The 16,518-nt window shown below is 42.4% G+C and overlaps 1 protein-coding gene across 4 annotated transcripts in view; it reads right to left on the bottom strand.

The window, feature by feature from the left end:
* Window positions 1-16,518, bottom strand: part of ASTN2 (astrotactin 2) — a 704,920-nt gene that overhangs the window by 455,938 nt on the left and 232,464 nt on the right. For all 4 annotated transcript variants that reach the window (XM_080990791.1, XM_080990792.1, XM_080990793.1 and 1 more), the window contains one exon: window positions 14,161-14,539. In XM_080990791.1, coding sequence (XP_080846917.1) covers window positions 14,161-14,539 — 379 coding nt within the window. The remainder of the gene's footprint in view (window positions 1-14,160; window positions 14,540-16,518) is intronic.

Genomic DNA, 16,518 nt, shown 5'->3' with positions numbered 1-16,518 from the left:
GAGGTTTGGTGACAAAACCCTGAAGTATTATTGTGATATTATACTGAGAGATGTCCCCTGGGAGCCAAACGTTACCGTCTAGAGAGTAGGGATGACACCTCATCCTGCCTGGGGATGCAACAAGCTGTCTCCAAAACACAACAGTGCCTACCATATCCATCAAGTGATGCAGTTGTTTTTCATGCTGAGCATCGCTCAGTCCCTCTTTTCTTCCTTTCTTTTCTCCTTTCTCTAGAAAGGAGAGGGAGACAAATGGTGTATTACTACCACCACTGTTTTGGTTAGATTACCTTTGGCTTTTTAGATGTTCTGTAGATGGAGAGAAGGAAAGTGATACAATGTAAATATGCTTTATTGCCAATTCCTGAAATGTTAGCAGAATAATATTCTGCCCTAAATCTTGTTTGGGGTTTCTTCTCTGAACTGTATTGAAAATTCAGTAATTTCTGTCTTTTGCAGACTTAAAGGTAAAGTTAAAGGACCCCTGACAGTTAAGTACAGTCGCAGACAACTCTGGGCTTGTGGTGCCCATCTCGCTTTACAGGCCAAGGAAGCCAGCATTTGTCCACAGACAGCTTTTTCAGGTCATGGGGCCAGCATGACTAGGCTGCTTCTGGCAAAACCAGAGCAGCGCACAGAAACACTGTTTACCTTCCCACCGGAGTGGCACCTATTTATCTATTTGCACTTTTTGGCGTGCTTTTGAACTGCTAAGTTGGCAGGAGCTGGGACCGAGCAACGTGAGCTCACCCCGCCGCGCGGATTCAAACCACCAACCTTCTGATCGGCAAGCCCAAGAGGCTCAGTGGTTTAGACCACAGTGCCACCCGCATCCCTGCAGACTTATACCATTCTAAATAATTTACACAAAGAAAATCAAGAGAAGAGGCAGAAACAGGCAAGAGGCAGGAAGAGGAAAATGAGCAGAATCCAGCATACCTATTTCTGTATACCTGAAGAGGAAACTGCAACAACTTTCACAGAAGCAGGGCACCAAGATTTTCAAGAAAGAGCTTCTGCTCAGCACCCTTCCTGTAGCAAGTATTATCATTACCCTTTGATGAGGGTGGTGGGAGAAGCCACGGCCTTCCTCTCCAGCTTGGAGCAAGAAGAGGCCCAGGATCCTACAGTTTTGCAGCACTTTGAGGGAAAAGCTGGACTGGTGAAGAAGACTCACCCAAATGGTCCCCCTGAAACTTTCCTTCTGCATACCCTCCAACACTTCTCTGATGAAAATAGGGACATCCTATTCCGTAATAATAATAATTTTATTATTTATACCTTGCCCACTTAGGCGGCTTCCATCATATATAAAAACATAATGAAATATTAAACATTTAAAAACTTCCCTATGCAGGGCTATCTTCAGATGTCTTCTAAAGGTTGTATAGTTATTCATCTCCTTGGCTTGGGGCTTGCCTAACTCCATACCCTCCAACATTTATCTGACAAAAATAGGGACATCCTAAGGAAAAGCGGGACATTCTAGGATCAAATCAGAAACCGGGATGGCTTCTGTAAATCTGGGACTGTCCCTGGAAAATAGGGACACTTGGAGAGACTGCTTTTGAGTCTGCACTTCCGGGTTGGCGCCATCGGTAATGGCTGAATTCCTCTGACGAAGAGGAATTTGCTCCGTGGAAATCGGGTCTGGCCGCCACGGCGAAGGCGGAGACCCTTCAGAAATCACAGGCGGGTGAAGCCTGTGAATGCAGGATTCAGCGGGCACCCTCAGCGCCTCCCCTACTCGCGGGGAAACCCGTTTGCGGGATCCGTGGCGAAGTGGGGTGAGCAGCGCGGTGCTGTGAATCGACTGCTCTTTCCACAGAGTGAAGCCGCATAGCCGTTGCCGGAGAGCGCTGACTTTTTCCTGTGAACAATTGGATTTAAAAAGACATTACCCATGAGTAGAACAATTGGATTTCAAAGATATTATTTAAGAACAATCATATTGGAACTTTTTAAAGGAAGAAAATTTGCAATTTGGAACTGTAGCGGGGAGGCATGAACAGGAAGTCTGCCTTCCGCTTTTGTAGACAGAACAAAGCAAAGAGGCTGCAAGCTAGAGTCTTGGAGAGCCGACTGGAATGGATTAAAATCTCAATTTCTAAATTAGAAACCTCCCCCCTGGAAGCAGGAGAAGAGGGGGGGGAGAAGTTTCGGACTTTTCATACCTGCGAAAGAGAGGGAAGGAAATTAAAACTCCACTGCTCAGACCCTGGGAACAGGCTGCAAATAGAAAATAAGGCTGTCGTATGTGGAATGCGCTCTGACTGTTAGCTGTCAAAAGAGAGATACATTCTGCTTAACTGTTTCTAACTGCCCTTCCGACTCTTAAGGGGGAGAAAAAGTAACGGAAAATTGAAACTAAATTTCTTTTTGAGCTACGTTTTAAAAGGAATTATTTTGGATAATTATAAGCACAGATTGTAACTGTTTCCCCCTAGAGGTAGTAGTGGAAATTGCTGTAAGAGCTGGGCCAGGGGAATTTTCCATTAGAAAGATAAAACTGTCTGACTGTGGGATTGACCTTGGACTTTTGAGTGTTATGGCAAATGGGAAAGAGAAAGTAGATTTATCAACAACGAGATCTGGGAAGCCTTGGCAGTGAAGAGCGTCAGCATCTGGTCCTTCTGTACCATCTGCAGCTCTGCCAACTCAATCTAAACAAAGAGGAATGTCATCAGAAGAGGCTTTAGCGGAGGTGCTGGGTAAAATAAATGAATCTTTGGAAAAACTCAGCAGGAAAGTAGATGAAACAAATATAAAAGTTGATGCATCTAATGCGAAGGTGGATGCCGCAAATGCCAAAATTGACATTAATACAGAAAGTATAAATAGTCTGGGAGAAAAGGTGAATACTAATATAGAAGCAATACAGAAATTGATACAGGAGTCTGCCTCGACCCGTCAAATTGCAGAGGAAGCAAAGGGAAAAGTGGAAGTTGTGGAAGCCAAAGTAACACAATTGGAAACAAAGAGAGTTCCAGATATTCAGAGACAGGTTGAGGATCACAGGCTGATTCTTTCTATGATTGAGCTTAAGGAAAAACAGACGAATTTGAGGATTAGAGGTGTACCCGAATTGGAGAAAAATACTTTGATAGAATTTCTTACGCAGGAATTTGCAGAGTTTTGGAAGTTGGACTTGGAACAAGAAGGAGTGAAAATTGTGAGTGCCTTCAGGCTTGGAAGAGGAGGGAAGAAGAATAGAGTAAGAGACTGTTTGATTACTCTCCGATCCAAAGAGGAGAGAGATAAAATTTTGGGTTGGCATTTTCAGAAACCTTTGGGAATATTGCAGTCAAGAGTGGAAATATTTAAAGATATCCCGAAATATCTTTTGGACCTTAGGGCTAATTACGGATTTGGTTGCTCTGCTGAGAAGGAACAGTATCATCTTTAGGTGGGAATTTCCTCAAGGCCTATCCTTCAGTTTCAAAGGAAGAAAAATAAAAATAAGATCAGTTGAAGATAAAGACAAACTTTTGAGTACCCACGAAGAGGATTTACAGAAGGGACTTGGAAAAGAACCAGGAGTACCGGACAGAAGATCACCAGACAAAGTACTAGAGCAAGGAGTACCGAACAAAAGATCACCTATACTGGACTTAGCAAAGTTAAATTTTGGATTGGACTACCCAGCGAAAGGGATACCAGCACCACCGTCAGAACAAGAAGAAGCACTGGGTGCAGTTGGAGGTGACTTAAAGTAATTACATTATGGCACTGCAAATATTAAGTTGGAATATTAATGGGATGAATTCCCCCGAGAAAAGACGAAGAGTCTTTCATGTATTAAAAAAGGAACAATTGGACTTGATTTGCTTACAAGAAACATATGTGATAAGGCTACATAGGAAATTACTGGTAAATAAAAGATTGGGACAAGAATTTATTTCATCAGACAAAGTAAAAAAAAGAGGAGTAGTACTCTATGCAAAGGAGAGCTTATCACCGAAATTTCTTTTTAAAGATGATCAAGGAAGATTTGTAGCAATTGAAATCCAATCGCAAGGAGAGAAGTTTTTGATATTAGGTATTTATGCACCAAACGAGGGAAAATCGGAATTCTTTAAGAAGCTACATGAGACTCTGATGGACTATATGGATTATAATATGATCTTGATGGGGGATATGAATGGTGTAGTGTCTACAAATATGGATAAAGCACAGAGACAGGTAGTCACTAAGGATGGCAGATTGCCAAAAACTTTCTTTGATATGACTGACAATATGGACTTAGTTGACATTTGGAGAATTAAAAACCCTTTGGGAAGAGAGGGAACCTTCTTCTCTGAGGCCAAAAAGACATGGACAAGAATTGACCAAATTTGGGTAACTAGAGGACTGGCTCCAAAAACTAGAAAGGTGGAAATATGCCCGAAAACCTGCTCCGACCATAATGCTGTAAAGATGGAATTGAAACTAACACCAACTGGTTCCTTCAGATGGAGGATGAATGACATATTGTTTAGGAATGAAGAAGTGACTAAGAAGGCCCAAAAAACTCTGAGAGACTATTTTGAGATAAATATGAACACCACTGTAGAAAAAAGAGTAATCTGGGACGCAAGCAAAGCAGTTATGAGAGGGTTTTTGATACAACAGAATGCGATTCAAAAGAGAGTCCAAAATGAGAAAAAAGACAAAATATTGGAGAAAATAAAGGAAGGAGAGAAGAAACTGAGAGTGAAACCAAAGTCTCAGGAGATTTTGAAAGAGATAAAGTTATACCAAGTACAATATATGAAAATGATGAACCAGGAAATAGAATGGAAAATTAAACAAATGAGACAAAACACATTTGAATCGGCAAATAAATGTGGAAAACTGCTGGCTTGGCAAATGAAAAAAAGACAAAAACTTAACACTATCACAAATTTGGAAGTAGAAGGGAAAAATATACAGAATCCAGTGGAGATTAGAAAGTGTTTTCAGAGGTATTTTAAACAACTATATACACAGGAAACTCAGAAACAAATGGACATTGATTGTTTGTTTTGAAAACAAATGGATTACAAAAAATCTCTCAAGAAAATAAGCTAATGTTGAACTACAAAATAACGGAGCAAGAGATAAAAGGGGCCATCCAGAATATGCAATTGGGTAAATCTCCAGGTCCGGACGGACTGACTTCAAGATACTATAGATCCCTGAAAGAATGGATAATACAGCCATTAAAAGAAGTTTGTAATGGAATATTGGAAGGGAAAAGGGTGCCAGAGTCGTGGAAGGAAGCTTACATTACACTTATACCGAAAGTAGAGTCTGAGAAGACACAGCTTAAGAATTACCACCCCATATCTTTGCTTAATGTGGATTATAAAATTTTTGCAGATATTTTGGCTAAAAGATTAAAAAAGGTACTAGTAGAAGAAATCCATAAAGACCAAGCCGGTTTTCTCCCGGGCAGACACTTGTCTGACAACACGAGAAATATAATTAACATTCTAGAAAAGTTACAAGTGAATATTAATACTAAAGCAGTTTTGAGATTTGTGGACGCGGAGAAAGCCTTTGACAATATTTCTTGGAGTTTTATGAAGAAAAATCTACAGGGGATGGGGGTTGGTCAAGGTTTTGAAAATGGTATAGGTGCAATTTATTCAGAAGAAAAGGCTAAATTAATTGTGAACAATGTAGTGACGGAAGAATTTAAGATAGAGAAAGGAACACGACAAGGTTGCCCAATCTCTCCATTGCTTTTTATATCGGTCCTGGAAGTTCTTTTAAATATGATTAGGAGGGACCAAACAGTTAAAGGTATACAAGTTGGAGCTAAACAGTACAAACTGAAAGCATTTGCTGATGATCTGGTATTGATATTACAGGAGCCAGAATCTAGTACCAAAAGAGTACTGGAACTGATCCAAGAATTGGGACAAGTAGCGGGATTTAAGTTGAATAAGATGAAAACTAAAGTTTTAGAGAAAAATTTAACAGTGACGGATAGCGAAAGATTTCAGAAGGAGACAGGATTAACATTGGTTAAGAAAGTGAAATACCTAGGGGTTAACATGACTGCTAAAAATGTGAATTTGTTTAAGGATAACTATGAAAAATGTTGGATGGAAGTAAAAAAGGATATAGAAATATGGTCAAATCTGAAGTTATCATTGCTAGGCCGAATTGCTGCGATAAAGATGAATGTATTGCCAAGGATGTTGTTTTTGTTTCAAACATTGCAAATACTAGATAAAATGGAGTGTTTCAAGAAGTGGCAGAGAGATATCTCTAGATTTCTCTGGCAGGGCAAGAAACCTCGAATAAAATTTAAGATATTAACTGACGCTAAGGAAAGAGGTGGATTTGCCCTGCCAGACTTAAAAGTTTATTATGAATCAGCCGCTTTTTGCTGGCTGAGAGAATGGATGCTTCTTGAGAACACTGATGTGTTGGACTTAGAAGGCTTTAATAATGTCTTTGGGTGGCCTGCTTATTTATGGTATGATAAGGTCAAAGCACATAAAGCGTTTAAAAACCATATTGTCAGAAAAGCACTGTTTAATGTTTGGATAAGATATAAGGATTTGCTTGAGAATAAAACCCCAAGGTGGCTGTCACCAATGGAAGCGAAGGCTCAGAAAAAGCTCAATATGGAGGCTAAATGGCCGAAATATTGGGAAATTTTGGAACAAGAGGGAGACAGATTAAAACTGCAGAGTTTTGAAAAATTAAAAAATAGAGTGCGAGATTGGCTTCATTGTTATCAGATAATGGAGGCATATAATTTGGATAAAAAAATTGGCTTCCAGGTGGAAAAATCAAAATCGGAAACAGAACTGTTAGACCCCAAAACTAAGAATTTGTCAAGAATGTATAATTTGCTGTTGAAATGGAATACTCAGTATGAAACGGTGAAATCTGTTATGATTAGATGGGCACAAGATGTTGGACATAACATTATGATGGCTGACTGGGAACAGTTATGGACCACAGGTATGAAGTTCACGGCATGTAATGCCTTAAGAGAGAATATAATGAAAATGATATACAGGTGGTACATGACACCAGTCAAGCTTGCGAAAATTTATCACTTGCCCGATAATAAATGCTGGAAATGTAAAGAGACGGAAGGTACATTCTTTCACCTTTGGTGCACATGCCCAAGTATTAAGGCTTTCTGGGAGATGATGTATAATGAAATGAAAAAGGTATTTAAATATACCTTTCTGAAGAAACCAGAGGCCTTCCTCCTGGGCATGGTCAGCCAATTGGTGTCAAAGAAGGACAGAACTTTCTTTATGTATGCCACAACAGCAGCAAGAATACTTATTGCAAAGTATTGGAAGACACAAGATCTACCCACTCTGGAAGAATGGCAGATGAAGGTGATAGACTACATGGAACTGGCGGAAATGACTGGCAGAATCCGAGACCAGGGAGATGAGTCAGTGGAGGAAGATTGGAAGAAATTTAAAGACTATTTACAGAAACATTGTGAAATTAATGAATGTTAGAATGATGTTGGAATGAATCTATGTGACTTTAGCAAAAATGTATCAAAGATTTAAGAAAAATAGACTGTTAATTGGTGAAAAGAGGGAAAGTAAACTTATATTAAGATCAAGATAAATTTCCAGGATAAGAATTTTGAAGAGAGGGAAAGGATTTGCTGAAATGGATAATTGACTTAGAATACAAAAAAGGGAGGTGTGAGGAGGTCAGGGAAACAAGCAAATGAAAGATAAATTATGGGAAGGCTCGATTTGTCTTTTTTTTCTTTTTGTTGTTTTTAAGTGTTCCTATATTTCTGTTTTTTATTGTGATGTGTTGTGTTGTTTTGCTATTGTTTAATTTGGTGTTTTTTCTGTTTTCTTTTGCCTTTTTGTAAACTTAAAACCTTAATAAATACTATTAAAAAAAAGAGAGAGACTGCTTTTGAGTCTGTCAGCATTCTCTAGGCAATGAAAAATCTACCCTGGTAAGAAGACCCTATCTTCTATGAATGATATTTAAGCCTGGCTGCTGAGGCTCCTCTCCTTCATGGATCACTGCCTTGCCGTGGCGAGGGGGCTTGAATAACTCAGAGAAGCTATGAGCTATGCCGTGCAGGGCCACCCAAGATGGACAGGTCATAGTGGAGATTTTTGACTAAACATGATCCACCTGGAGCAGGAACTGGCAAGCCACTCCATTGCTTTTGAATTATGGTGCTGGAGGAGACTCTTGAGAGTTCCATGGACTGCAAGAAGATCAGATATACTCTGGTTTCTCTTCAGATAGTATAAATCTTTTGCCTTTTACAAACCTATCTATTCTTATGGAAATCAACCCTCAGTGCTCACTGGAAGGACAGATCCTGAAGCTGAGGCTCCAATACTTTGGCCACCTCATGAGGAGATAAGACTCCCTGGAAAAGATCCTGATGTTGGGAAAGATGGAGGACACAAGGAGAAGGGGACGACAGAGGACAAGATGGTTGGACAGTGTTCTCAAAGCTACTAACATGAGTTTGACCAAACTGCGGGAGGCAGTGGAAGACAGAAGTGCCTGGCGTGCTCTGGTCCATGGGGTTACGATGAGTCGGACACGACTAAACGACTAAACAGCAACAGCTGAGGCACCTTTAAGTACAGTAGAACCAGCAGTGGAACCAGTACAGTGGAACTTTATTTATTGTCTGTTAACATTCTTTTTGCTCTGCACGTAAGTCTAAGTTACTTCTTTTTCAAAGCTGAATTATTATTTTTTTTGTCCTACCTACTTGAATTTATGAATATGTTTCATAAAACAATTTCTTCAACACACCCAATTTAATAAGTGGGTGCTTGTTGAAAGCTGCTTTGGGCACAGCTCACTGTGGAAAAGTGGCATATAAATAAACAAAACCAATCAACCAATCAATCAAATTCTCACCCCCTTCCTTTCTAGAGCCAAGCAGAAGAGGAAAGCTAAGTTGACTGTTTTGGCAGTACACCTTCTACTTGACCCACCGCTTTTTCCTCTGGCCTTCAAAAAGTAAGGTGAGCTCCCACGCTACCAAAATGGGCTCCTACCACCACCACCACCCCAGCGCAAAAGCTTTAAATCAAGAGCAGGGAGCAAGGCGTTGTCCTTGATTCCCCACAGTGCCTTAGTGGCAGGTCAGACACCAAGAGTAGGAGTAAACTCCACTGAACACAACAGGATTCACCTCTGAATGAACATGCAGACTGATATTGCAGCCTAAATTTTGACTTCGGTATAAAGGCCAGCTAAAATAAATACCTACTTGTATTTAAAGGCGTATCTAACTTTGGTGTTGACACACACCTTTACTACTTAAACAGGATGGGCACATACACTCATTATTCTGACACACACACACACACACACACACACACCACATATCTTACTGGAGTGTGGCACTGAGAACACATGTCTGTTTCTCTTGGCAAAGCATCACGATTCCTTTTATCAGTAGTGCAGAGGGTTCAGGGGATGAATGCAGATAGAAGACAAGACCATCCCTGGGGAATTGTTCCACATTGAAGCAGCTTGTTGCTTCCTTGACTGTTTTCTCTCCCAGCTACCTGTATCGTTTTGTTTTATTCATACAGATTTCTTTTTTTTACCTTGGTTCTCAGCCATGCATGACCCCAACACTGCTTACTCGATGAGATATATCAACACGGTCTCCCTGGCAGACCTAAAAGCACAGCAGGAAGCATTGGAGAGGAGACCCACCCAAGGCCTGATCCATGGCAGGGTGTTTAAAGATTAAAGCTAATGCTTTGTAAGGGGGTGGGGACAGAGAGAGAGAGAACACAGAATAAAATTGCTCCCTGCTACCGTGCACTCGCTTACTAGTTAAAATTTTAATGCCTTGTTTTTGTTTCTTCAGAGGAATTTTATTGCTTTGTTGCAGGTTAACAATATTAAATGCTTTTCTAATGACATTTCAATAAGCAGAGATGGGTGTTGCTGCTTTCAAGAGACAACGACTAAAAATGCAGGCAATCAAATGTGCATTAGCGAAAACACTCTGGGGAAAGCATTTTTTGTTTGGCGCAAGGAAGAAAAACACATATTCCTATCACTTGTGTGAGCCTTTCTCTAAACACAGTGCACAGAGCGCAGGCATGTAGAAGACGCACGGAATAAAAGGGTCAGGAGGTCAAGCCAGCCTGGGCCAGCTCCCCAGATCCTGCTCTCCAAACAGCAAGAGTTAATAGTCATTTTCTGCCAGAATGAATTTCACTTCAGGTTAAGAGGAGGGGAGCAGTTGATGAGAAGGGTACTATGTAAGCTCCTCTTTGGTTGCTGAATGCCATGTAACTGGACTGTTCTTAAATGACTAGCATATGGTGAAATCTGATCAAAAGGCAGGTGTGGAGGGGTGGCAGAGACCCCACTCAAGTTGATGGGGCCCATAGGAAAGTTAACAAGGTGGTCCATTGGAACGTGCAGGCTTATGGTGCTTCGGTAATACAGCACCCAGGATTTCACACAAGATCAGAGCCTTGAATAGGCAGGATTGCATGCAGCTGTGAGCACCAGGCAGTGACATGTGGGTAACAGGTGTTTATGCTCATTGATTGGTTTCAGGGGTTCTAGGTTTGGCAATGAGTTGGCAAGAGCACCAAGTCTAGTGGTGGAAGATGCATTGGGCTGAATACTTAGTAGGGAGCAGAGGGGGAAGGGGATTCCCTTGGAGGGTGACACTTCCTCTCCAGAATCCCAAATCAGGGGCTGATAGACCCCGCTGATAGACTACCAGTGTCTGAACAGCAGAAGAAGTTCACGTTGAGGGTGACCCCCAACATCTGTCAACCCCATTTTCTGTGAAAAGACAGCATATTAACCAGCAGGCAGTCTGGTTGATCAAGGGATGCAAGTCCCATGCCTATGCATATGTACTCAATAAAGCCTAATTGCAATTCATTCACGTGCCTCATGATCTTTGCTCACCGCCTGTACCCCCTCCCACAGCTTCACTACACCTGGGTCTGCAGCGCCTCTTGCTTGCTTAGATAGAGGATAGAGAGGGGTGTGTGACTAGAAACTAGCCTACTGCATGAAGGTAAGATATGCATATGTTGCTCCATCAGCTTTTGCCTCTGGCCCTACTCATGACTGACATATGGCCCTCGGAAGGCTCCAAGATGAGAGTGCAGTCTTCAGACTGAAGAAGGTTCTCCACCCCTAGACCATACTGTTGGAACCAGCAGTAAGAAAGGCAAGGAGATTCCCTTTTTAAGAAAACTTAGTGAAGAAATGGAAATGATCGACATGCTTGAGCAGGCTTTTTTTTTTTTTCTGTCGGAACTTGCTTGAACTCCATTCTGGCATCTCTCAGATGGGCACCATTGCCATTCTAAGAGAACAAGGGAGGTGTTCATAGTGAGTTCTGGCACCTCTTTTTCTAGAAAAATAGCACTGTGCTTGAGTGTCTAGAGCAGACTTTGGCAAACTGGGTTGGACTCGAAGCTTCCATCCTCCTTAGCCAGCATGGCCCAGGGTCAAGGATGGTGAGAGTTAGAGCCCAACAACACCAATAACACCCAAAGGGCACCAGGTTGGGGAGGCTGGTCTCGAAGTCAGACACTTGCTCTGAAATATGTGATTATGTTAATAATTGTGGAGGACTTCTTCTACCTTCCATCACTGCTGTGAAGCACACATTAGCTTTAGTGGAAGGCCTGCAGAGATCATATTTTAAGGGATCCAAGCAAGAAATCAGATTTCTACAGAGGTTTAATCCACTCCATAGGTTTTTAATATAGTGAGTATCCTTCTACCATTAAAAAAGAGGAAACAATAAATTCAAGGCTGCAGGGGATTTTAATTATTTTGCTGACGTGGTTCTCACACTGAGGCTGGCTTCCCACTTGCAGCGCAGGTGGCTGCATAAGCAGGTAGAAGCAGAGGTGGGGGCAAGATGTGGGGGTAGAAAAGGCATAAAGAGAGGGGGGAAATGTTTCTACTCAGCGCTTCAGCACTGCACGTCCTCTCTGCAGTTCCATCCTGCCTCAAGCATGTGCACCATGAACTGTGTATCCATTGTGTTTTAAAATATAATCTTATTTTAATGAGAATTTTTAAAAATGTAAAATAAGGTTTTTGTTTTGTTGTGTGTGGTTTAAATTAATTATACTTGGATTTGTAATTTGCACTGTACATTTAATTCACACAGCAATTAAACACATTACTTGTTCAAATGCAAAAATGAAATCAAACATATCACAAGTATTTTACAGATGAACAGATGCTGGCTTGCTTAAGGCCGCATGGTGAAATGTAATGGAGGATATGAGGTTCTGAGAGCTCCGCTCTTGTCTTATACAGAATCACTCTTGGCCTTTCAGTATCCCTTTCTTAAAAAGGGGAATAAAAGCAGCCACTCGCAAAAGGTACTCAGCACAATAACAATTGTGAAGAACTCTGAAAATTAAGAAGGGATATAAAAGTTGTGTTGCTACCCACTTTTATTCATTTATTTAAAGCATTTATATCCTGTTCTTTAGCAGGCTCCCAGAGTAGCTTACAAAACCAGTTACTCACTGTCCTCAGGCTTACAAACTAAAGTATAAGGGGGAAAAAAAGAGGAGAAGGGAGGGAGGAAAAAGAAAGCTTATTGTTATAGGGTTGTATCCAATGCAGCACTAAGTTAAAGTCACATAGCGGCATAATTGTTCCACTGACAAAATGTTTTCCACTTATGAAACGTTGTGCAAGAGAATACACAAGCAAGTTGCTGGTATCTTTGTTGCACAATAGATTGTGCAATCCGCTACAAAACAAGGTTTTGCTAGCTGGATTCTTGATGCACAATACTGAAATTCACCCATCCACTAGTGCAAGAGTCCATGTGCTATCGAACGAAGAATGCAGTTATATACATTTGTCTACATATGTCTATCTAAGAGGACAACTGCTCTCCAAGTGTGTGTGTGTGTGTGAGAGAGAGAGAGAGAGAGAGAGAGAGAATGAGAGAGAGAGAGAGAATGTGTGTGTGTGTGTGTGTGTGTGTGAGAGAGAGAGAGAGAGAGAGAGAGAGAGAGAGAGAGAGAGAGAGAATGACTCTCCCCTCTTCCTGTGGCTCCAGATCCATGAGCATAGCAGGTGACAATGTCAGGGCCAAAAGGACAGAGTCACTGCTTCTGCTCATGTACTTCAGGTGAGATGAAACTCCTCTCTCTGCCCAAGACCTCAGACAGCCACTGCAAGTCAGGCAATCCCATAATAGATTGGCAAATAGTCTAAACTAGTGTAAGAACATTTCCTATGCTCCTACGGCTCTTTCCAGTTCCATTTGCTCCTCTATTGTTTTATCTTTTCCATACCCAATGGAAAATTTCAGTTTGTAATACATCACGTTATTTAAGTGTGGCCTTTACGTCAACGTTATTTAAGTGTGGGTGGTGGGAACAATGGGCATTTAAATGAGAGCACAAGCCAGGAATCATTTATCAGCATGGGACCCTCAGGAATGAAAGAAAGGCTATGGAGGCTTAGCAGAATACCTTTCACAATCCACCTGAGCATTCAATCATGAATTTAGAAATATGACCCATCTCCCTTACTGCCTTTCCATGCTATTACAAAAGATGACAATCCCCTCCTTCAAGGAGTGCTTTGAAGATTAAAAGCTCCAGGTGAGGGGCCTGCAAAGTATTACACTGAAAGATGCTGTACTTCATTTGTTCCCAGAAAGTTTCCATCCAGCAAAAAAGATATGCAAACTTCTCAGGTGACAAGTCTCCCTATCTTATCTAATATCCACCACACAAGCAATACTAGCCTGCAATGTGTCTTATGGCAATTCCCTACAGAGATGCACTGCACACAACCCCCAAGTTCCTCAATGGAAGGCAATGATTAACTTAGTGTGTGTGTGTGTGTGTGTGTGTGTGTGTGTGTACACACGCGCATGCAGACGAATTGATTAATGTTTTTATCATTCAAAGCACCTGTCAGCAGCATCACAAGGCAGTATGCCTGTGACCTGTATTTGCATGAAAGCAAACTGCTCCTAGAAACTCAACACTCATTTGAAGTGCAGCAGCCCCCTGTGCTTACACATCGCAGCTCTGGGCAAGGGAAGAACAAACACCCAGCATGGCTGCTGCCCTTCTCATCCATCACTTTTTAATGACCCCTTCAGCACATTCCAAAGATGGCTGCCTCTGGCAAAGGGAAAGAGGGGGGGGAGGGGGGAGGGAAGCAACAAACCTTTCTTTTCATAGTCAGGCTTCTCCCCACTCCTGCCCAAGCTGTCCAGCGGCTGCATCATCTGGCTCGCAAACTCGTCCTCCTGGCAGCCATGCTGAGGCCGCAGGGGGTTCTCCTCCTCCTCGTAGTCGTAGTCATCCAGGATGGGGGTCTCGCGGATGGGCATGCCAATGACCGAGGTGTGGGCTTGTAGGCGTGAGTTCCGGAAGCTGTCCCTTCCCTGCGAGCCCAGCAGCACCGAAGGGATGTAATGGATCTCATGGGTGGCCTCTGTGCTGGCGCTCTTCTGCGGGATCCTGCGCTGCTTGTACCAACGGCGCTGGGCATACAAGGCAACGGTGAACACCAGCAGCAGCAACAGGAGAGCAATCAGGCCTCCCTAAATGGAGAGAGAGCAAAACTCCATAGCTGTTCAACACCCTCACTCTCCAACACCATTTAAACCCAAATTTTAAAAATCAGTCTTATTAAGAAAACATTATGTTTCCAGTGTCTAAATTGCTAGGTGCTATACAAAAATTCATTCAGGCAGACAAGGTACATCAGAAACCCGCCCACTGAAATTAATGGATCTAATTTAGATGTGCCTATTTCAGTTGGTCTACTCTGAGTAGGACTAACTTTGGCTACAACCCACGAGCCAGGGTTCACCTGCCCAGAAGTTGCTGAACTACAACTCTTATAAACTCTGGCCACTGGCCATGCTTGCTTAGACTGATGGGAGTTGTAGCAAAGGAAGCTTAAGAAAAGCTGTGCATATACTACTGTGCTTAAGCCTGTTGCATCCTTATATTTAGTTTAAGTAATAAGTTAACTTCTATATGAAAGAATGCATCTCCTGACCCAACTCTGTTTCACAAACTTCTTTTTGTTAGTGAAACTTGTTTGAGGCAGTGGTGGCACCCCTCTCCCATGCTGTGATTGCCCGCAGCTCTGCCCCTGAAGCAAATTGTGGCTAATCGCTGCCGCCACCTCTCTGAAGCTTCCGCCCCCAGGTCAGGCTTGACTCCCTCCCCCTTCCCCTCAGCTGGTCCAAGGGCAGCCCTAAAGAGAAGCCGCTGCTGCTGCTCAAAGGCCCAAAGGCCAGGCCTGGGCGTGCTTCCCTTGATGAGGGAACTGTAGTGGGGCACCTGATTGTGCCCCCTCAAAATGTGCCTGCAGAAATGCTCCTACCAACCCCCACTCTATGTCACTGGTTACCAAACAAATATGCCTAAGACTCATCTCTGAATCATATTGTTTCCTGTGTACTGCAGCGGAAGGGGGGGAACCCAGCTAATGTGGTATCTGTTGCAGAGGGGCTTAGGGTGTCAGACCAAGCATTTGCTATACAAAAGGCAAGCTTAGATTTCCACCCTGAACAGAGCAAATTTGTCACAGTTGTGAATCACCACTGCTTATTGTAACCCTTCCCTTCTGCACACCATGTAGCAGGGTAAGATCTAGACATAAGGAATACAATAAGTAGCAAGGCTGCTAATGTTTGAAATCCTTTGGTTTAGTATATGGATTTGGTCAGTTCAAAATGCTAGGGTGTATTATACTAAACTGAGCAACATTTCCAATAATAAAGTATTCCTCTTTGGCGCAAATATATGTATGCCTACTTGAGGCGCACTTGGAAGCTGAGTGAAAAGTTTGTGTTATAGATAGATAGATGATAGATAGATGATAGATAGATGATAGATAGATGATAGATAGATAGATAGATAGATAGATGATAGACAGATGATAAGATATTTCTTGCATGGTGCAGAAGTTCAGTCTGCTCCAAGCACCCATTGAAGCAGGTGGACCATGGTGGGTCAGCACTTTATTGACCGGGGGCTGCCCAGCTTAAGGCAGGCAGTAGCTGACCAGTGAGACACAATCATTTCTCCCATCAATGGAGGCAACCCATAGCACTCATACCTTACCACCCAGGTTGAGCTTATAACTTGTAACTGCCCCCCCACATTGTTTTGCAGCACCAAAGTGACATCTCTGGGGCGCAAGCCTGGGCAGTGTGTATGGAGGTCCTGGGCTGCCCAGGCGGCAAGCGCCCTTGTGGTCCAAAGGAAAGGAAAGGAAAGCAATACATTTGGCTCTGCTGCAGGAGTTGCTGGAAGGAGGCATACAAAACACCACCCAACCACCTTAGGGACTCCACTCTGGATTTGTGTAAGCTTTACTCCTTAGGCTTTTCTTCTCCCGAAGATGTTCCACAAGTGGCTACAGATTTTTCCTCAGGGTTTACTCCCAAAGCCTTTCAGAGTTTTCCTTCTCCTAGATGGGCTACCTTCCCATCTTCCTACCTTCATCTTGTATAAAATCTGTGTTTTTGACTGCTGGACCCACTATTGGTCTCATCTGCTCAGT

The sequence above is a fragment of the Podarcis pityusensis genome (genome assembly GCF_964106645.2).
Source record: "Podarcis pityusensis genome assembly, chromosome: Z".
NCBI classification, from domain to species: Eukaryota; Metazoa; Chordata; class Lepidosauria; order Squamata; family Lacertidae; genus Podarcis; species Podarcis pityusensis.
The sequence above is the reverse complement of the archived record's forward strand: the minus strand, read 5'-3'. Positions and strand labels throughout refer to the sequence as shown.